Source organism: Misgurnus anguillicaudatus, chromosome 15 (assembly GCF_027580225.2).
Source record: "Misgurnus anguillicaudatus chromosome 15, ASM2758022v2, whole genome shotgun sequence".
Lineage (NCBI taxonomy): Eukaryota > Metazoa > Chordata > Actinopteri > Cypriniformes > Cobitidae > Misgurnus > Misgurnus anguillicaudatus.
Window position 1 is genome coordinate 36108126 of NC_073351.2, and position 21503 is coordinate 36129628.

General features: G+C 37.6%; 4 protein-coding genes across 6 annotated transcripts in view; 2 read left to right on the plus strand and 2 right to left on the minus strand.

Annotated features, from left to right (window-relative positions):
* Positions 1-949: 949 nt before the first annotated feature.
* On the minus strand, positions 950-5512 carry dhdh.2 (dihydrodiol dehydrogenase, tandem duplicate 2). The gene is made up of 7 exons (XM_055174056.2): positions 5367-5512; positions 4517-4628; positions 4051-4214; positions 3527-3779; positions 2387-2511; positions 1921-2071; positions 950-1251 (listed from the first exon to the last, which is right to left on the minus strand). Exons 1-7 carry the CDS (start codon positions 5454-5456, stop codon positions 1142-1144), a joined length of 1005 nt encoding a protein of 334 aa, XP_055030031.1. The 5' UTR covers positions 5457-5512; the 3' UTR covers positions 950-1141.
* Positions 5513-6247: 735 nt separating this feature from the next.
* ugt5f1 (UDP glucuronosyltransferase 5 family, polypeptide F1) lies at positions 6248-12440 on the plus strand. The gene is made up of 2 exons (XM_055174051.2): positions 6248-6400; positions 10590-12440. The coding sequence occupies exons 1-2, from the start codon at positions 6263-6265 to the stop codon at positions 12192-12194; spliced, it is 1743 nt and encodes a 580-aa protein (XP_055030026.2). The 5' UTR covers positions 6248-6262; the 3' UTR covers positions 12195-12440.
* Positions 12441-14534: 2094 nt separating this feature from the next.
* Positions 14535-16678, minus strand: LOC129419068 (uncharacterized). Its single transcript, XM_055174058.2, has 2 exons — positions 16123-16678; positions 14535-15139 (listed from the first exon to the last, which is right to left on the minus strand). The coding sequence occupies exons 1-2, from the start codon at positions 16585-16587 to the stop codon at positions 15008-15010; spliced, it is 597 nt and encodes a 198-aa protein (XP_055030033.2). The 5' UTR covers positions 16588-16678; the 3' UTR covers positions 14535-15007.
* A 1366-nt stretch (positions 16679-18044) lies between these two features.
* Positions 18045-21503, plus strand: part of nptnb (neuroplastin b) — a 42241-nt gene continuing 38782 nt past the window's right edge. Inside the window, exon 1 of one of the 3 annotated variants that reach the window (XM_055174055.2) lies at positions 18045-18468. In XM_055174055.2, coding sequence (XP_055030030.1) covers positions 18393-18468 — 76 coding nt within the window. In that variant the 5' untranslated portion in view covers positions 18045-18392. The remainder of the gene's footprint in view (positions 18469-21503) is intronic. The other 2 variants (XM_055174054.2, XM_055174053.2) reach the window with 2 other exon arrangements.

The window sequence follows — 21503 nt, forward strand, 5'->3', positions numbered from 1 at the left end:
CACATGTTTCTTTACTGTAAATGTTTACAGTATAACATGCACAGAAGCTTTTTATTTTTTAATTATAAATATTTCCATGTCAAAAAAAACCAAATCCAGTCATGGACATGTTGCGGTAATGAAAATTTCCCCCTTAAATGTGGAAAAACAACAAAATTGGTTTGTATGATGTCATTTGAAATCATGTGCAAAATGTACGTGAAGAGATGTTTCTAACTGTATGCTTCTTACTTTGCATTTACTTTTTTTTTTAAACAAAATGTTTCATGACACCTCATAAATCTATTTGCGCAAGAATCACCCTTTTATGCTCTTATAATTCACACATGATTCAATTCACATTTGACAAATGTTCTCTAAATGATTATGTACCCCTTAAAGACATTTCACAAAACTTTTCACAAAACTCTTAAAGATGTAAAATATGTTGAGCTGTGAAGTTTCAGCTCAAAATACCATAAAGGTAATTTATTATAACATGTTAAAATTGGCACTTTGTAGGTGTGAGCAAAACTGTGCTGTTTTTGGATGTGTTCCTTAACATGCAAATGAGCTGATGAAATGCAAAGACTGATTGCCATAAATGGACTGCACTAAATGGCAGTGTCGTGGTTGGATAGTGTAGATAAAGGTGTGGTATTATTATAATAAGATCCCCTTCTGACATCACAAGGGGAGCCACATTTCAATGACCCATTTTTTCACATGCTTGCAGAGAATGGTTTACCAAAACTAAATTACTGGGTTGATCTTTATCACATTTTCTAGGTTGATCGAAGCACCAGGGACCCAATTATAGCACTTAAACATGAAAAAGGTCAGATTTTCATGATATGTCCCCTTCAAAACACAAAGTCAAGATGTCATCATGATTACATATTACAAAAGATGCTTGTGAGTTTGTTTAGCAAAGATCAGTGACTTTAAATCAAAGACTGAGAAGAGCAGATTTACTGCAATGTGATCAATTTATTTGCATAAAGTTAATAAGACACCATCACAATCCAGTTAAAGGCACAAGATGTTACTGTCACTCAATAATTCACATGACGGAGATCTTACAAGAGGTTTTCTGACGTTTTAAAGCGAGACGTCCAATGTCTATGTAAACCGTAGTTTGAAATGCTGCAGGAATGAAATCTCATTGGCTATCTTGACTGTAGACCACGCCCACTTGTCTTCTGGCCTCATCCATGATCTCAGCCAGCAAAGCAGAATCTGCGTGAGACATACGTGAACTCTCCTTCAGACCTGCAACACAATAAATACAGCCGGACTGAACTCAGACTAGAAGATCTTAATCCCAGCATGTGAGTGAATCTCATGACAACTGTATGGGCATTCATTCATTACAAAATCTAAAGAAAGAAGATATCAAATAGAAGTTATGTTTATTCTGATATTTTAAATGACAAATATAAGTCTGTTGTTATTAGAGGGAAAGAAACAAATAGATTATTTAAAATCTCGATGACATTTGTGTACATGCATCTAATAGATCACAGCAGTTTTCATACTATTACTGTTTTAAAGGAATTAAATTATTATTGGGAAAACATGTCATTTAAAAATACTGAAAGAGAGGCTTCATTTTATTCATATTTTTTTATCATTACTTTACAATGAAATTTGAGCATCTTTTTGTGAGATTCACGGTGTCATGTAATAAAGTTACATCAAAGTGCCATCTTGTGGTTGATACTACAGACTGCAGATGAGCTGTTATTATTATTATTAATATATATTTCATCACTGCTGTCTTTATCATATTTCTACTATTACAAAAGCTATAAGCCACTCAAAGCTGTTTTAATCACAGTAAATGAGTATTAAAACATTGCTTCACCTCATGTCTAACGTCAAATCTTTACCCTGGTAAAATGATGGTAATGTAGTCTTAGTGCAGGCTGTGATTTGTACCTTGGAGTAAACAGCGTCTGACCTCCTCTGCCTCGTACCGCATGCCTGTACTGTTCATAAAGTTCAGAGGCAGCTCAGGTTCAGGAACAGGATAATGACTCTCCACACCGTTTACAATCAAAGACGTCGGGCACCACATGTGTCTGGGAATCTTAATAAAAACAGCACATGCTTACAGTCATAAAATATACTATTACTGTAAACATCCAGAAATGTTTGGATGTTACTGAAAGGGTTTAGTCTGTGCTATACAGCAATCATTTAAACTTTGAACAGATATGAAATGCAATTACAGTAATATATTTTAAATATTTATATTACTTAAGTTTAGATTAACAGAGGAGATAGTTGGAATGGAAAGTATCTTATAACTCAAAGATTTAAGTTCATTCTTATTGGTCATTGGTAGGTTGTTAATTGAACGTTAAGCATAAACACAGACTACATTTGTCACTTTTGAACAAACCTTGACTGTGCCTTTGGTACCGACGATGAGAACATCATTTGGAAGCTCTGCGGCGATTGTACAGGTACACACGGCCATTCTGTGTCCAGAAAACTTCAGCGTGACAATCATTCCTTCATCCACACCTAAAATATTTCAGAATAACAAAAAAAAACTCCTGACATATAAAAAGTTTAGCTGTTTATATACATGATTCATGTTTATGATTTAAACAAGCTCTTACTGTAGCAGTCACATTATTGAAATCTAATGATTCCAAAATCTTGACCATTATATTTACATTTTCAGATCTGGATTACTGAATAAATCAGACGTTTCTATTATCATCATAAAGGCAAAAAACTAATGTGGGGTTAATCGTAACAAGGCTACTTTACATATTTATTATTTACAGGGTTTCCACACCTTGGCTAACTTCAAATTCAAGGACCTTTCCAGATCCAATACCCTCAAATTCAAGGACTAAATGTGGGGACAGATTTCAAGTGAGAGCAAGGTTACATTGTGTTACCTTTTAAGATACATTGTTACAGTTTCCTTTTGAGGGAACTCGCGCTGCGTCACTGCGGTGACACTTTGGGGACGCCTCCAGGAGTAAGTGCGTCTGAATGTGTATATCAAATTCAACCAATGGTGAGGCTTAACGATAAAGACAGGGTGACGCGGGAGCCAAGTAGTATATCGCTATCTGAAATATTGCCAAAGATGGCGTTACAGGGACGCAGGAAGTATGACAAGAGAGATGCAGCGTCTCGTTCCCTTCTCAGAGAACAACAGTTACATACGTAACCCGAGACGTTTTCATGTGTCAAACACAACTATGCAAAAAAGCATTTTGGTATGAATCAACATTCGCATACAGAAGATATAACATTTAAAGTGAACAGTTTAGCACGTGTGCTTAAAAAGTCTAGAAATTTTATGATATTATCCTACACTACACAGGGAATAATATGGATTTTTTTTTTCAGAAAACTAGCATAAAATAGATTTAAGCACTTTCAATGACCTGCATCTATGTATGAATATTTTCATAAACTTCTCAGGGCCTTGAATTTTTTCCCCTAGATTCACAAACTTTCAAAGTTTTTAAGGACCTGTGGGAACCCTGCTTAAATCTCCCGATGTTGGGTTCAGTACCTGTATCCAGACAAAACCCAGTTGCTTGGACAGACTCAGGTTTCTCTCCATTGTACACCATCAGTACAAACTGCAGGCAGTAGATGCCGATGTCGAGCAGAGCGCCTCCTCCCATCTCCTTCTGTACGGAGCGTGGAGTATTCATGAGATTCACACCGAAATCTGCACGCACCACCTTCACCTCCCCGATCTCATTCTGGGACAGCAGTCGACTGATCTCCATTGATGCCGGAAAGAATCTCGTCCAAACAGCCTGCAGAGGAACAACGCACTGTATTCAATCTCTTGAGCTATAACACGAATAACACGGTTACCTTTGGTCAATATTGGTTTGTGCTTATATTTAAAAAACAAATAGTATTTAACTTCTTCAAGTTACAAGTGTGTGGTTTGTTGAAAACAAGTGTGTAGTTTCTTTTCTCCTTGCAGACAATAAAATCCTGTCCTGAGGCACATCTATAGACAGTGACAATCTTATGATTTGGGCCAGCACTGCTGATTTAAATCAATATGTCAGCTCTGACCTCCATTAGGAAAACATCATTATGCTTCGCTGTGGCGATCAGCTCCTTAACTTCTCTCAGATTCATAGCCAGTGGTTTTTCACACAGTATGTTCTTCCCTGCGTTCATGAATAAAACACCCAGCGATAGATGATGAGGGTGGATGCTGCCAACATACACCACATCTGTAAAAGAGGACCAAATGAGTCAAAACACTTCCATTATAATCTTACTGAGTTTTACCACAGACCGGTTAGTTTTGTGCACCTGCAAATCTCTAGATTCAAGTGCAATAAAAGACTCATTTAAAAAACTGATACTTAAACTAAGAATAATATGACTGTTATGGTTTGCAGTATGATTAAAAAACTGCAGAATTATAAGCAGTGCGCTTTATTAATCTTACTTTATTCAACTGTACAGTACACACGTTTAATATAATTTCAAGTGTGATCACACACTGTTCCGGGATCAGTTCAGGTCTCACCGATCTCCTGATCTTTGGCCAGATCTTCATAGCTGCCGTAAGCCCGGGCGATTTTGTGCTTTTGCGCGAACTCCTGAGCGCGTTTTAGGTCACGCGCGGCCACAGCAACCACCTTGTAATGAAACATTTGATATTATGTATATATTTTTACATACATACATATACATATACATATACATATACATATATATATATAAAATAAAAGACATAATTTATTACATAAAATGTTTGTCCAGCTCACAGATCACGTGTGTTCGACTTTATGCAGCTCTGCAAGAACTTTATGCAGCGCTAAGGAACTGACAAGGCGGACGACGTCAAAGTTTCGCGAGAGCGATGCGAATTTAGACTTCCACGTTTGATTTCTCGATTCGCTCTCGCGGTACTCTGACGTCATCCACCTTGTCAGTTCTTTAGTGTTGCATGAGGTCGATCAAGTCTGCTGACTGTTGGCTTATCTTGAATCACGTGTGTCGATTTATTTACTTTTTCAGATTAAATCAGTACATGCACGTGTATGTTAAATTTATTAAATCCTTTCATATTTAAATTCCACGGAATGTCATTTGTTGGACAATGATTTGCATATCAGTTTTTAATCGACTAACGCGTTATAACAGTGCTAACAGACTGTGGTAAGTCATTTTCCTTCACTTTGATCGAAATGCAAGGGCGTAATGTTCATATATAAGATGTTTTATCTCAGCCCCTTTACTTATAAATTAGTTAAAATCTGATCTAAACATGAATCTGAACAGGAATGTCTTGCCTTGCTGAAGAACTTTAAAATCTGTCTGGGTTTTTCAGAGGAAGTCTGACATGTGATGTTTGTATGTTTATGAATGTTTACCTGGTGGTGTTCAGGTGAAAGAGTCTTCAGTGCCACTGTAAAGTCATGACTGATTTTTCCTGCGCTGCAGATTCCCCATCTAAGCACCATTATGGCTCGTGAAGGTGAAACTCCTGTGACAACCACGAGAGGGCGGTGGTGATAAACACTTCAACCAATAGGAAGCTGTATTGATGTCACATGACCGTGTACTGTGGATCACAGTCTATGGTCACATCCAAAGTTATGACATGATTTGGCGTACAAATATTGTCACAGAAATGCTTACATAACAGGTGTTATAAGGTGAATATACATGTATATGGTAGATAATAAAAAATCCATTTGAAAAGACAAAAGCTATACAAATATACAAGACATAAACACATACGTTTTCAATACATTTCTTTTTTATTATAGAATTTTATGAATACATATAAATTCAGGTAAAGAAAACATTGTTGAAGACAATTCTAATAACAACACAGAAAGAAAATATCAAAATCAGTTTGGGTTTGCATGTACTAAAATGTACAGTTATAAGTTTAATAAGTGAGTTAGAAAAGTGCATAATTTAAGATACATATTTAAATAAATCATTATACTATTTTAAAAATAGTGTTCATTTTTTTTTGTCTTAGAGATAAAACAATTAAATTTAATTTCAGCATGAAAAATCGGAAAATACAGAAGGGATTTAAGGCATTTTTGTTTGTGGATTAAGAATTTGGCATATAAAATAAAAACATTTGGGGATATTCCTAAATAACATCTTTGATAGTCAAGCTATAGGTCATATTTACAGAGCTGAAAAAATAAACACTTAAATTAACCAAGTTTTATTAATTTCTACAAAAATCAACGCACACCCCTACAGCGTCATCAGCGTCTCGTGAATACTTACCTCATGAATATTAATGACGCTGGACGCTCTAGGACCGTTATCATGCAGTCAGATGGAGAAACGTAAGCATATATTTCCATATTCATCAGCGTCATCGTGTGGCCCCGCCTACCAATACAGATCGGCGTGTTTCGCTGTTTTCGTTCAGCAGGTATATTTTCTCTTTTACAATGTCCACATTTGTAAAAGCTTATATCATATTATATGGAGACTATCATTCTTTGTTATTGTCGAATTTTCTTAAAACCTTTATCGTGTCTTTTGAAACAAGCTGCCATGTTGTTTGCAGAGCAATTCGATTGTTGCTTATTATGATTATTGCTGTATATTATTTAAATGTTCCATACTGACTATACATACACTTAGTATCTATATGTGCATGTTATTTGTGTGTTATGTTATTTCATGTCAAAAAGAAACGTGACAAACTGAGCTGCCGCGTGCTTCCGCATAGTAATGAATTCTCTATAATGTGTTGCTTGTGTAAAGAAGTGGCACAAGTAAAAAACTTACCACGGTAATAGTGTCTGCTATGGTAAAAGACATTGTTTTTAAATGATCCTATAATGTAAGAATCTATAAAGATCCCAGTGAATGTCTGTTTATGGTGAATAATACCAGATTACTACTATTTCATTGTTGCAACACAAACTTAAGCAACTATGGTATTTTGATGGAAACATTGGGTTCTTGTAGAGTTTATGTGTAATTGATTAAAATTTACAATGACATATTTAAGGTATGAGCAAATCAGAGAACTGAAAATCATTAAAGGTTTTCGTTTATGTTGTGCAGGGCTTCATGAGAAGTTTTATTTATTGTGGTCATCAGGGTGTGGCCCTTTTACAGACTGCTTTATTTTTGTCTTGAGTTGACATGCAAACTAAAGTTGAGTCTTGTCTTTAGTTACTTTTCTTCTCATTATTCAGAATCATAATATAAGTTTTGCTTTTAAATGTAAAATAAAATTTCTTCTGAATATTTGGGTATTCGATCCTTTAGTGAGATCGAGAAACAGTTTGTGATAGATCGTCTTGCAAAACATTTTTAAACAAACTGTAATGCAATACTGCTTCTTGAAGTTGCGCAAGAACAGGTTTTTTTCTTTCAGTAGGCTTACATGTAAATAAGGCAGAAAATCAGAAGAGGGTTCGAGTGTGAATAATCTGATCCACTAAAATAACCAAATATATCTAAATGCATAGGGTTTTTTTGTATGCATCTGTGAGCCAGTCTGCGAAAACCCAGCCAAAGTCATTTTTTTGTGATTTACTGTTTCCTACATAAAATCATCCAACAGAATTTTTTTGTGAAAATATAACCTTGATATCTTTAAAGGTGCCAAATAATGCATTGACACCATATGTTAAATTGTTCTCTGATATCTACATAGAAAGTTTATGGCTTTATTAAAGGGGCCATGGCACAAGACTTTTTTAAGATGTCAAATAAATCTTTGGTGTCCCTAGAGCACATATGTGAAGTTTTAGCCCAATATACCATATAGATAATTTATTATAGCATGTTAAAATTGCCACTTTGTAGGTGTGTGCAAAAATGTCCCGTTTTCGGTGTGTCCTTTAAAATGCAAATAAGCAATTGACGTGCAAACACTGATCACAATAATGGGGGTTTGTTTCAACTCAATTGTGCTGTCAATTATTTTCTCTCTCTCTCTCTCTCTCTCTCTCTTTATCTGCACTAAATGTCAGTGCTGTGGTTGGATAGTGCAGATTAAGGCGTGGTATTATTATAATAAGGACTCCTTATGACATCATAAAGAGAGCCAAATTTCAACACCCTTTTTTATGTGCTTGCAGAGAGTGGTTTACCAAGACTAAGTTCTAGGTTAATAGAAGCACTGGGGACCCAAACATAGCACTTAAACATGGAAAAAGTTAAATTTTCATGCCATGGCCCCTTTAAGGGCAACAATGATCCAGAGTCAGTTTTACATGTTCATTTGCAACTCTAGGATTTGCCTTTAGAATGAAATGGTCTATTATTATCTTATTTGAAAGAGTCATGAATAATAATGTCGAGCTCTGCTCTGATTGGCTGTTTCTCCTTCAGTAGCTTTGTGTGTGTGTGCGTGTAAACAGATCTTGTTTTTGAGTCTGTATCAGATGAAGATACAGATTTTGAGGAATAATCAATTGTTTGGAGATTGTTAATGGACGTTTCTGAGTGAAAAGTTTAAGGTTTTTTTTTCAGTATGGACCTGCAAAATGTAACTGTAACGCCAATAGTAGAACTTAAGCCTAAACGCTAGCATATAGCATTAACTAGCATATATCACTAACTTAGCAGTCACACCTTTTTTAGCATTGTAACATATTGTACTTCATTTATTGTTGGGGGCGTTCATCTGGAGTGTTGTAAGGTACCACCCACAAGCCCAACGACAGATACAAGTGGAGTGGGTGAAGGGGACTCGTGTTCGTTCCTTCCTCAGCGCTTCTAGAAGAATAATTCCATATCATGATTAAATTAATTTCTTTGATCTCTGTGTTTAAATTATAATCTGACTCCAATTTATAAAATATCAATATTATTCTGATGCTGATCATAATTTATATTTATCATTATTATGTTTTCATTCTCTTAATTATTTAAATATACATAGAGAATAAGTTATAATCCTGAAGGTGCTAAGGCAGTTCCATACAGCTGGGCGTAGAGGCATTCTCCTTCTTACTTAAATTAAAAGTAGAGGTTTCTCCAAAACACATTGAAAATAAGAGGATCCATCTATAGTTTAGGTTGAGGCATTTCTCCATCCAACCTATAAAGTGAGGCAATTATACACATCATATTTTCAATAGAGGCAATTTTCCTATTCTAGGCCCCCTTCGGTATCTTTCTCTTAAATACTTAGAATACAAGAAAAGACTTGACAAGTTTCAAACTGAGTAAAGATTAACAATTTATTTTGCCAGGCAGGTTACACTTAAATCAATAATTTGGTTATTCAAATCAATCAATTACAAATATATCAAAACATTCACTAAAAGATCAGCATAGAAAAATGAACGTTTCACAAAATTCAAATCATACCTGGCAATTAAAGACACACAAAGTGGTCTAGGAAGATTCTTGTTAAAGATGTCTTCCATAATGTTGAATACACACACCCAAAGTGTGGGGAAGTTTCTTGCTAAAGAATACTTCCCAGAGTCTCTTGCCAAGCCACCTTATATACACAGAATGAGACAAAGAATAATAAAATCTCAAAACAGGATTTGGTTGGTCGGTTCTCGTGACCTGAAGGAGCACCAAATTGGACTGTTAACCATCTGTAATCTAGATCTCCTCATGAGTTGACACCCATCACAGGAGTACAGATTATGTCTTAAGTTTTAAACTTTGATATACTTTCTCTTAGCATTATAGAAATTAGACCTTTTTAACCATCGCACCATGACCTTTAAAACAACACCAAACATGAAGATGAAACCTTTGTAGCATCACAACATATGATATACCCAATGTTACATGTGTTTAGTATATTTCCAGTAACCAAAACCTTAAAGGAGAAGAGAGAGGGGGTGAAATACAGATCAGTTCCTGGGTATCTGTGACCCCTGTGGAGAGAGACAACACGTCTCTCAAAAATAGACACAGAATGTGTTTTTTATTGTTTTATGGTCTAGCTCCAAAACCAAAACTTGTCCACCTGTCCTACAGTGTAATGCACAGTTGGTGTTATGTTGAGATTGGTCTGTTTTCTGGCAGTCTTTTGCATGCACAAGGTTTACAAGAAGGAGGAAACAATCGTGTTTGAGGTTATGTATGTCATTACCATGTACACAACTCTTATTACTCATCTGCATTTGTTTGAGAGAATGAATGAAATGTCATGTAGACACAGGGTGAATAATATTTATTTACACCCTTATTTTGTATTATCAAGACATTTGAGTGGTAAACAAGAATATACTAAAACTTGCAATCCGTCTTGCTTGTACTAGCGATGTTGTAAGATTACATAAAATAGTTTTTTCAGAATTTGTCTTAATTATGAATGACCTTAAAATGTCTGTTTGTATATTTGAAGAGTTTCGTTGCAAAACGAGATAACTAGTTTTTTTTATTTTTCAGAAATCTCGTTTTTTGGTTGTGCATTCCAATTAATATCAATTCAACTGCAGTTGGTTTGTTTTGATTTAAACCTTCATAACTTAAAAAATACAGCTAAGTAGCACCATAAAACAAAATAATAACATAATATTAAACATGTTTTGACAAAAATGTTAAAAACTGAGTTATCTTGTTTTGCAACGAAACTCTTCATTTATCAATACAATTACAGATCCTTTTGGTTTGTTTGTTTCTTTCAGATAAACATTTATATGCCTCACATAAGGATGGATTTTCTATTTGTTATCTTGTACATCATTCTAACAGTCACCCTCCCAGTGCATTGTGGGAAAATCCTGGTTTTTCCTCATGAAGGGAGTCACTGGATTAACCTGAATGTATTGATTCAGGAGCTTCATTCCAGGGGCCATCAGGTGACCGTGTTACGGGCACTGGACAGCTGGTACATCGCAGAGGATTCGCCCCATTACGTCTCCATAACAGTTCCTGTTTTCCTGGGAAGCGATGACAAATTCTACAGCAGTTTTGTGTTTAGACAACTTGAGATTAAAAGACAGGGACAATCTGCATGGACCAGATTCAAAATGGACATGTCTCTCAAAGAAAAGTTCTCTGAAGTGCACAAGAAGATCTGCGAAATGGTGATCCACATTATGGAGAAGGATCCCGTCCTGATAAAACAGCTGAAAGAAGCCAGTTTTGACTTGATGTTGACTGATCCGGCTAACGGAGGAGGCGTTGTACTCGCTCACTATCTTCATCTTCCTCTGGTGTTTAGCGTACGCTGGACGGTCCACGGAGAGGCGCATTTTGCAATAGCTCCATCCCCACTGTCTTACGTTCCCGTCCCTCTGTCTCTGTTGACGGATCGCATGACCTTTCTTCAGAGAACGTATAACATGCTGACGTACGGCATGAGGCTTTATCTGTACAGGAGCATCGTCGGCCCGCATTACAGTGCACTTTGTGCCCGGTATTTTGACCCCGGTTTGGATTATTTTGAGTTATTTCAAGCAGCCGATATTTGGCTGATGACGGTGGATTTTGTCTTCGAGTTTCCACGCCCGACCATGCCCAATGTCGTTTATATCGGCGGATTCCCTTGCAAGCCTGCGAAAGACCTTCCGAGAGATCTTGAGGATTTTATGCAAAGTTCTGGAGAAGATGGAGTCATCATTATGTCTTTAGGAACGCTGGTTGGACAGCTTCCACTTGACATAGCAGATGAAATGGCGGCTGGTTTTGCTGAACTTCCACAGAAAGTCATTATGAGATACACCGGAGAACGGCCATCTACTCTAGGCAACAACACTTTACTGGTTAACTGGTTACCGCAGAACGATCTCCTGGGACATCCTAAGACTAAAGTTTTTGTGTCCCACGGAGGAATTAATGGTATTTATGAAGCCATTTACCACGGTGTTCCCATCGTGGGGTTACCACTGGTGTTTGATCAAGATGATAACCTCTCAAAAATGAGATATAGAGGAGCAGCGAAGGTTTTGGACATAGCCACAATAAATAGACATATATTTAAAGAGGCTTTACTGGAAGTCATAAATGAACCGTCATACAGGACAAACATGCAAAAACTTTCTCGTCTCCATAGAGACACACCATTAAAACCGCTTGAGAGCGCCATCTTCTGGACCGAGTTTGTCATGAGACACAAAGGTGCCGGTCATTTGCGCGTCGAGGCCTATAAAATGCCCTGGTATTCATATTATAGTGTAGATGTTGTTGTGTTCTTACTGTGTGTCGTTTTATTGACAGTGTTTGTGATGTTTAATATCATCAGGTGTTTATGCTGCAGGTGTGGAAAGAGGAAAAGGAAACAGGATTGAGTGTGATCAGGAAAAAATCAGGAAATGTTTGGGTACATTTAGTGATATGGTACATTTCCTCGATATTCTGAATTGTAAAATGCTGTCAGATGTTTTTTTTTACTTTAATATGTTGTACTGAATGTAAGCTATAAATTGTAAAGATCATGGGTTCTAACCAAGGAAAAACACATACTGATAAAAAATCTATACTATGTCGCTTTGTAATAATTCGCTTTGGATAAAAGAGTCTGCCAACTGCATAAATGTAAATTGTTTCAATAATGTTTAACCTCTTTTTTTCCCTTTTTGAGTGTGGGTGTGAAAAGTGGATGTGCACCTTCAAATTTATTTAACACTGGCATTTTTTTGGTCTAGAAGCGTAATCTTGGCCTCATTTTAAAGAAGACAATTTAAGGATTTGTAGGTGAAAATATTAAACACAAATTTACATTTATTTTAATATATATGCAATAACATTCATTTGATAAATAAAATTATAAAAGCCATAAGTCTCAAGTAGTTGTGATCCAAATTATACAAACTAATAAATTACTAGGGCTGCACGATAAATCCCATGTGAAGTAGTAAATCACCATCACCTGCAACACAGAGCTGTAGTTTACTTACAAGCTGAGCCATATCGCATACATTATCACAGGTGATACATCCACGATTATGAATGCAAAATTGCCCCGATTATCAGTGAACTACGGCTCTGTGTAGTAAATGTCACTCATTTTGAAAGCAGCTGATGGAGATTTACTACAAATCAAGAAACCGGCTTTACTGACAAGATGCACATGACAATCACATGTGATTTATCGCGCAGCCCTAAAAATTACTGTCACTGCGTTATATGGTACAAATTCTCGTTTTCTCAATGAATGAATTTTGAATGAATTACGGTGAAATCCGGGCACATCCAAAAGCCAGAGGGCGCTCTCGTGCAAAAACTCAATTTGTGCCACAGAAGAAGTATCATTACAAAACGCTATTCCAGGAAATATCTTCAGGTTGTTTCAGGTATTTTCATGATAATAAAGAATATTTTGAATGATTGTGTTTGGCGAGTGTTGCTTTTTTAGATGCACGTTATAAACGAGTCAAACTCATTTTTAGATTTATAAGGACTTCCTACTGATCACAGAGCTGTAGTACACACACAAGCTGTGCATGGAACAAAGAATCGGAGTCTTGCAATTCAGAATTGATTTCAGACAGGTCTTTTTAATGGGAATCGCAATGCATCAATGCACATTATGTATATAATTATGCATTCCTTTGGGAGGCTGGGTCATTTAATAAAAACTGTCACTACATCATTTCTATCATAGATGACCTTGAAATATGAAAACTACATTCTTAGAGCTTTCTATATATTATTCTATATATTTATACATATTTTGTCAAGGTTTTTGGTTTATGAATAGGGTATTACTGCTATAAATATGTAATAACAAATTGGGCCCACTTGTGGGAAAATGACTCAGAGTATGTCAATCTTTTCCCAAAATAATGACACATGAAAACTAGATCTTTCCAAAGATATATAGTTTGTCATGATTAGATAATAATTCAGATGAAAAACACTGAAGTAGGCGTCCCGCTGGTGGGACAGTGACATTTAGCAGGATAATTAACGTTTTGAGGCACACTCAAAAAATCTGTGTACAAATAAATGTGCACATTACACAGGAGAAATTATTTGACTTTAGAAAAATTAAGTTGAAATGATTTTTTTTTTTACAGATTTCCCTTTCAGAAGTCATTATTAGATCAAATCAGCTGCTGTGCCCTGCCTGTGACAGCTGAAAGTTAACCTACAGCACTGTTAGTTTAATAAAGATGACACTATATGGGTCCATCGTAGGGCTGGGTATTGGCAAGGGCCTCACGATACAATACATATCACGATAGGCCTGATACAATGTATCGCGGTATGATACAATATGTTGCATGCTGCGATACACTGCAATACTTTTTCTTTTTTATTAACATGTAAAAAAATAGAGTTGAATTTAAAAAAAGAACCTTTTTTAAAGCCAAAGTGCTTCCACACATCAGCTTTGAAAGCTGCAGGTGTTTTTAAATTTTCTGCCATTTTCTCACTCCCGCTAACTTCTAAGACATTGGCTTAATGGCCGTATATGACAGACAACTGGACAGCGACAACCACAGTGGAGGAGGTCGTTTGACGCACACAGAGGGATTTTTTGTTTGTTTTTTAAAATATTGATACACTAAAATTATCACAATAGTTAAATGAATCAATATTTTTGCACAGGCCTAGTCTAGTCCATCACTAATGCTCTCAGTGAAATACAGAGGGACTTTAAAAAGAGAAATGTGAAGCTTGCATTTTTGGTAAAATGTTTATTGTTCTGTACAAAAAAAGGTATTTAAGCCTAAAGTGTCTTAAGGCATCAGTTTAAGTTAAGACTCATGTTATATATCATCATTATAATTAATTTTACTCTGTTACAGTCAATCTCTGCTTTTCTTCCACATATCGGCTGTTTCTAAATCCAAAGGTTGCAGCCGTCCAATTGAGAAACGGCCATCGTGTGAAACCAGCTGGCGTCACAGGCTTTGTGTGGCCGTTAGTGGTGTTGAACATTTGGATTCAGCTTTACATTGACGAGCTTGGCAATCAATACAGTATTGATCAGCTCTAGTTTCATGATAACATGATATTAGGTTTACATCAGTATGTATTTATAATGTCCTTAAACTTCTATTGTATGTGCATTTGTGTTTTAATGAGGGCCAGAACTGATATGTTGTTGTTGTATCTGACAGCAGATGTGATCAGTAGATGATGTTAGATGGTATCAGCTGGTGCTGTACAGACTCATCTCTGCCATATTGACATCTTGAGTTTCCAGCTCATGCTGACAGCTCTCTCGGATGACGTACACCACCAGTCCAAAACAGATGAAAATAAGAAGCACTATGCCAATCACCTGTTAACAAGAGTTATGATGTTATTATGTACGCACTAATAGACTAAAACCAATGAAAATATTCCTGAAATGTATTTATTTAGACCATGCTCACACTATCCAAACTGCACCCGGGTGCGTTTGACCCCCAAAACCTGGTTCGTTTGACTAGTGTGATCGCACTGTACCGTCCCCAGGTGCAGGTTGGTGCCTGAACGTTGTTTGGTTTGGATAGTGCGAGTGTGCCAGAGGTGGGCTCCAGCGCGGTTCACTTGGGCTCAGGCACAAAATGCACAATGATTAAAACTTAAGATGCGCACAGCAGGGTTATGTGAATGTTGCGCACCAAACGACTCAAAATAAAAAACACTAACATTATAATATGGCTCCAGTCTTAAGAGAGCGATTTACTACCTGTTTTCTTCAATACAATCGCATCCTGATGATAGGTTTGGATCACTCAAACAGTGTGAGTTGAGTGCTTCTGTGAGGGGGGACAATCGTGCTCTGGTACAGTTTGGTTGGGGCCCATATTAGGCCCATGGAGTGCGCCCCTTAATAGATTTTTCCATTACAAATGACAGAATCTTTGCACTTCTACACTCTAAAAACAAACGGTGCTATATAGCACCAAAAGTGGTTCTTTGCTCGTAATCATAGAAGAATCATACTTAAAATCCCAACACTTTAAATTTTTCCCAAAAAATTAAGATTTTACAGATTTTTTTATGTGGTCTCAGACTGCTACAAATGTATTGATGCCTGAATACTCCTACAAATATAGGCTACAATACAAGTGAAAAGTTTGGACATATCTTTTCAGTGTGTTTTTTAACAGTATTAAAGAGAACAACACGTGCTGATTTTCCCTTACTGAAAAAAAAACAGATTTTTCTTTTTTATTTGACTGGTTGCGCATGAATGCACTCCTGTCATCTCCAGAGTTAAGTGCGTAAAGGCGCATTAGCGCGCCCCTGATTTAACGCGCCCCAGTAATTTCTCACCTGAGACTCGACAAACAGCCGCTGTGAGCGCAGCATGAGTTCCTGAGGGGGCACGCGCTCCTCTTGCGTGGGTTCGCACCATTTCTGCGGAGCGGCTTTGTCCACGATCACGTACCTGCCGTGCCAGTCTGTCATGGCGCACGCAAAGTACTGACCGTCCAGAAAGAGCAAGATCAGCCAGACCACCGCGGGCACGAGACTGGACAGAGAAAGAAAGCTCGTGCACACGAACTCGCACCTGCAACCCTGGATGATGATCATGAGCGCGAGAGCCATGACCGCGGGAATGATGAAGAACGCGGAGGAGAAGAGTCCGTTCCACACCGGATTACACGGACACTCGAACTCCAGCTCCACTAACTTCTCCAGACCCATCAGGATGAAGCCGAAGGCCACGTTGGACACGAGTGGACTGTCGCTTAGTTCATCCTTCAGTCGCGCGAGCCACTGCTGTGGACTTCCCATAATACAACAGCAGAAAGTTAAAAATTTCCCGTCACAACATGTGCAGATGTGCAAGAATGCGGCTTTAATTCATCACCCGCCTCTCATCGCATTTACATTCACCTATTGGCTCTGAAGGAAGGTGGGTGTGTCGTCGGTGACCTCGCTCCTGCAGCTGATTGGCTCGCAACGGGATGCAGGTGTGGCTTTGATTGGGAAAATTGGAGGGAAAATCTGCTGCTGTTATGATTGCAGAACTCAGATGTAAGCATTATTCAGTCTCAAGTGCTTTATTTATACCACTTATAGTTACTGTGGACTCTTCTTTATAGAGTCTAAAACCAGAAAACAAAACTCTTCAGATTTAAATTGGATCATTTCACTTTTTTTCGACAGAAACAAAACCTGAAGCAGAGAGATATCACCTTATGTAGGCTAAGAGTTGCAGTAGATACCGCGCACCTGATTAGTGATTTAAAAAATACTGCATATATTGTTTTTTACATTATAAGTTATTCAAAATTATATACTGTCTGTTTAACATAAGGTAATCTCTGTACAATTTTTTGACGTACATTTAGAATACATTTTAGTATGAAAGTTTTTGTTGAATCATGATTTGTTCGTTTAAACGTCAGTACGCACATTGCACTCACAAATTCGTGCGTACGCATGCTTAGTGAATAAGACCCAATGCATAATATCGTCATATTTTGTTCGATAATCATCTATAGTGATCATCATAGAAATAGTTTTGGGAAAATTAATATAAAACTCGAACACACAGATTTATTTTGAGTCTGTGGTATTAGATGTTCTGTAATTCTCTGTTTGTCCAACAGATGGCGCTCTGTGAATTTCAGCCGGTGGGTGCAGAGATCATACTCATCTCATTTGATCTGTTTTCTCTTAATCCTCGATGTTGAGAATTAAAAGCACCATTTCGTCAGCACACCGACCCTATGTTTGTGTATTTTATTGGGGAAAACCTCTTAAATCGTATTGTCCTGGATAGGCATCCTACATTCAGTATCCTTATTACCATAGTTGTAGCCTATATCAGGCATCGTGTACTCTAGCTTACCAATATGAGATTCTTGAAGTAGTTTGGGGTATACCGTAAATACTGTAGTACAGGCATAAGTGATTATTTGACCTTTACATGTTTGACAGTTTTTGACTTCGTCCTGACAGTAGCATATTAATACACAATTATGCATTAAGATTCTGTAAAGATCTTCAGTTCTTAAATATTTTCTTTTGACAATAAAATAAAACATTATTTATGACGAGAAAAAATGCATTACCTCACAAAATGTTAAAACAGACGAATGAATTTTAACTTGAAGTCTATAACTTTAGGCTAATTATCATAGTCTCAACACAGCACGAGGGTTTAAGGATAAATGATCCTCTGAGTAAAAAAGCAAAAACATGTATCAGTTGTTATCAGTTTAATCTCTTCTGCGTTTTCTTTGCGCAGGACTGATGCACCCGAGACGGCAGCAGCGTGAGCGCGCACTGACAGCTGATGATGCACTTGAATTGAGCCGCTGCGGGGTGCGCGCACTGACAGCTGAAGGTTCACCGCGATGACGGACACTCCGATGGCCCAGCATCATCATCAGCAGCAGCATCCCTGAGCGCCCGGCCAGCATCAGCAGCATCCCTCATCCATCCCTCTATCCACCCATCCATCCATCCTCATGCGCCAGCAGCGCCGCGCAGCGCCTGTTCTCGCGTTCTCTCCGCTCTCCTCCGCCATCCTCTGCGGTTGACGCTGCTCTCTCTCCTCAGCGTCCGATCGCCGCGTTTCAGCCTCCAGGATGCTGTCCGTCACAGGGATTCTGGTGATCGTCATCCTCGGAAACGTAATGCTCCAATATGCATCATCTCAGAACGGTAAGGACCACGGCGCGGGATCTGTGTGTGTAATCTGCTTTAGGGACGCGCGGGTTAGAGGTCGATGCCATCTTTATTATTACACACGCGCTTGTGCGCGTTGAAATCGTATATTTATTTCAGTGGCACATCCGCGTAGATGGCATGCAATGAGCGTTTGCGCGGATACAGTCGACTTGCGAGGTGGGAATTAGTTTATTACATGTCAAATATTAACCTTCCATCTGCGTCTGTACGGATTATTCTGCTTTGACATTGTTTTAAGATGGGGCAAATTTAAATATTCCAGTGATTGGTAATGATTATAAGGTTGATTAAAAGAGTGCTGATATTCTCAAGAGTAAAATGTGTTTACCCTCATCTTGAGGTTTATACCCTTCAGACTGACATTCACTTCCAACCCTGAGCTGACACGACTCCTCTCACAAATAATAGAAAGGACACATCATGTAAAGTAGTGAAGTTATTCAAATACAGTGTATGCAGACTGATAATGGGATTATTTGATGCTTCTGTAAGATTTAGGTGACATCAAGGCTGTGCAATGAGATGTTGATGTGTAATTGCTTCTGAAGGAGTGAGGGCTGCTGCTGCTGAAACAAGAACAAATGGAAAGCAGTAAATAATGAGAGAGTGATTCCCACAGGCATGTGTGTGTGTGTGTGTGTGTCTCTGACTTTACATAGCCAAGAGTCACAGCTGTGAGCACGAGAGGGCAAAACAAAAACAGGAAAAAAACAGAAAACAACAGGGACATATCAGTTTGTTTTATGTATCAGTGTTTTGGTGCAACATTTGGCAGTAAGCACAAAATGTCATCGTATAATGTTTCAATTAAAATATACCCCGTGTGCATGCATCTAAATGGCTTTATTTAGTCCAAAACTTGTTTTAAATGTGATTCAGTCTAATTACACGGGATTAAGTGAAAGCTATTTGAAAAGAGTTAGTGTGTAATTTAATCATCACTAGAGTCAGCCAACAAAATGGTTTTTACACAGGTTTTCCTGAACAATCCTTACGTCTTTCATTGGAGGATAAGTAGAAAGTCCAACCCCCGATTACACCATTGGTTCAGATTATAGTGCTGTGTCAGACCAACCTGTTCTCATGATATGCGTATAAATAGCACGCACAAGTTGTGCATTAAAAACAGCAAATTCTAATTTTGCATGCATATGCACGAGTCCTTCCCGTTCATGTAACACGCTGCATCTTTTTATGTCGTTTTATGTATTGGTTTTACTTTTTTATGTTTTCTTAACCATTGTCGTTGGATTTAGGGTTAGATTTGGGATTTGCTTAGGATGTCATTTAATATATATGTTTCTCTACACTTTAAAAAGATTCCGTAGAAATTACAGTATTACTGGCAGCTGGTTGCCAGTAACTTACTGTAGATTTAAATTTATGTTAATTACCTGCAACAATTTGTTCAAAGTTAAATGAACATTAAAAATAAGCAAGTCTTTATCTTTACAGAATAAAACTAAAATCAACGCAACGCATTCTGGAAAACAAAATCTTAAGGAAAAAATCTGAAAAAGGTTGATGAGGATTTTTGGTTCCCAGAATGCTTTGCATGAGGCTGTTATTTTGTAGTTTTATTCTGTAACAACAAAGACTTGTTAGAGTTTAATGTTAATTTAACTTTGAACACACTGTTGCCAGTAAACAACATACATTTAAATTTACAGTAAGTTACTGGCAACCAGCTGCCAGTAATCCTGTAATTTCTACGGAATCTTTTTACAGTGTATGTTTTGTCGATTTTTAAACCATGGTCGCTTGGAGTTGGGGTAGAATTGGGGTTTAGATGTCATTTTATGTAATAAAAACTTTATCTAACCCCAAACCCATGCGACGAATGGTAAAAAAACTGGAAAAAAACAATACATAAAACGACACAAAAAGATGCATGCATCATATGCATGCAAAATTTGAATTTGGTGTATACATTGCACGCCTTTTCACACTGCGTTACACTTGATGAGAATGTGCTGGTCAGATTGACACAAAGTAAGATTTTGATAGCATCACAGACTGTATTTACACTATTCAGAAGATCAACATAGCATTGGGGTACTTCTAGGACCAAATAAACAGCATTATGTAATTTCTTTGCTGGTGTGCAGTATATGGTGTACGTGTGCGTGTGTGCACTTTGATCGTCCAGACATAAGGTCAGTGGCTCTTCTGGATAATCCAGCTATTGTTTGGTAAAGGCTGACTGTACAGATTCACTATAGAGCTGAAGTATCTGTCTGTCTGTCTGCGGTTCACTGAAGACTTTAAAGTCCTAACCTGCTGCTCTGCTCATAAGCTCTGTACTCTCTGGGTTATTTTCAACACAGCGTTGGGTCAAAAAGGGACGACCTCAGCCATAGGGTTAAATTAACTCGGAAGATGTCAATACTGTTTTTAACCAAACAGTCGGTTGAAACAACCCAGCATACTGTATGTTAAATTACAACCAAACGGCTGAGTGTGTCTCTTTTTGGCACAATGTTGGGTTAAAAATAAGCATTTTTTAGAGTTTATTATGATGATCATTTAATTATAAAAAGTGTTAGAATTAAGGATGCACCAATAGATTAGTCTTTAATGAAGGTGGTATTGATGATCTAGTAACCAACGGTGAGTGGAGCAGGGCACCCTTAGAGGGTGGAGACGGGACTGCATTTGGTCATGATGTGGTGGGTTGTCAGTGCAGCTTGTGTTTGCCGGGCTGAGTGTTGTGGGGAGAGGAAGGAATGCAGAGTTTTTGGTGCGGGCACTAACAGCAAGGGCATTGCACTGGCGTCGGGCCTCATGTGTGATGGAGACAGCATCGGCTGATACAGCTAGACCATCAGTCACATGGGTTTAATGTTCACCACGTCAAATATGTTTCCATCTCCCATTATTCAAATTTACTTTTTATTACAGGTCGGAAACTATCTCAAGCAAGCGTAAAAACTTTTTGGCAAATTAAGGGGGTCAAAGCTTTTGGGTCAAAAAGGGACGACCTCAGCCATTGGGTTAAATTAACCCGG

What these genes read in the sequence shown, in the direction of transcription:
- dhdh.2 (XM_055174056.2), bottom strand. Translation starts at nt 5,456, where the DNA reads ATGGTGCTTAGATGGGGAATCTGCAGCGCAGGAAAAATCAGTCATGAC. An exon ending in TGGGTTTTGTCTGGATACAG is followed by an intron (nt 2,512 to 3,526) that starts GTACTGAACCCA and finishes GAAATATTTTAG; the next exon opens with GTGTGGATGAAGGAATGATT. An exon ending in GTACCAAAGGCACAGTCAAG is followed by an intron (nt 2,072 to 2,386) that starts GTTTGTTCAAAA and finishes GTTTTTATTAAG; the next exon opens with ATTCCCAGACACATGTGGTG.
- ugt5f1 (XM_055174051.2), top strand. Translation starts at nt 6,263, where the DNA reads ATGACGCTGGACGCTCTAGGACCGTTATCATGCAGTCAGATGGAGAAA. An exon ending in TCGCTGTTTTCGTTCAGCAG is followed by an intron (nt 6,401 to 10,589) that starts GTATATTTTCTC and finishes TGTTTCTTTCAG; the next exon opens with ATAAACATTTATATGCCTCA.
- LOC129419068 (XM_055174058.2), bottom strand. Translation starts at nt 16,587, where the DNA reads ATGGGAAGTCCACAGCAGTGGCTCGCGCGACTGAAGGATGAACTAAGC. An exon ending in GGCTGTTTGTCGAGTCTCAG is followed by an intron (nt 15,140 to 16,122) that starts GTGAGAAATTAC and finishes TCTTGTTAACAG; the next exon opens with GTGATTGGCATAGTGCTTCT.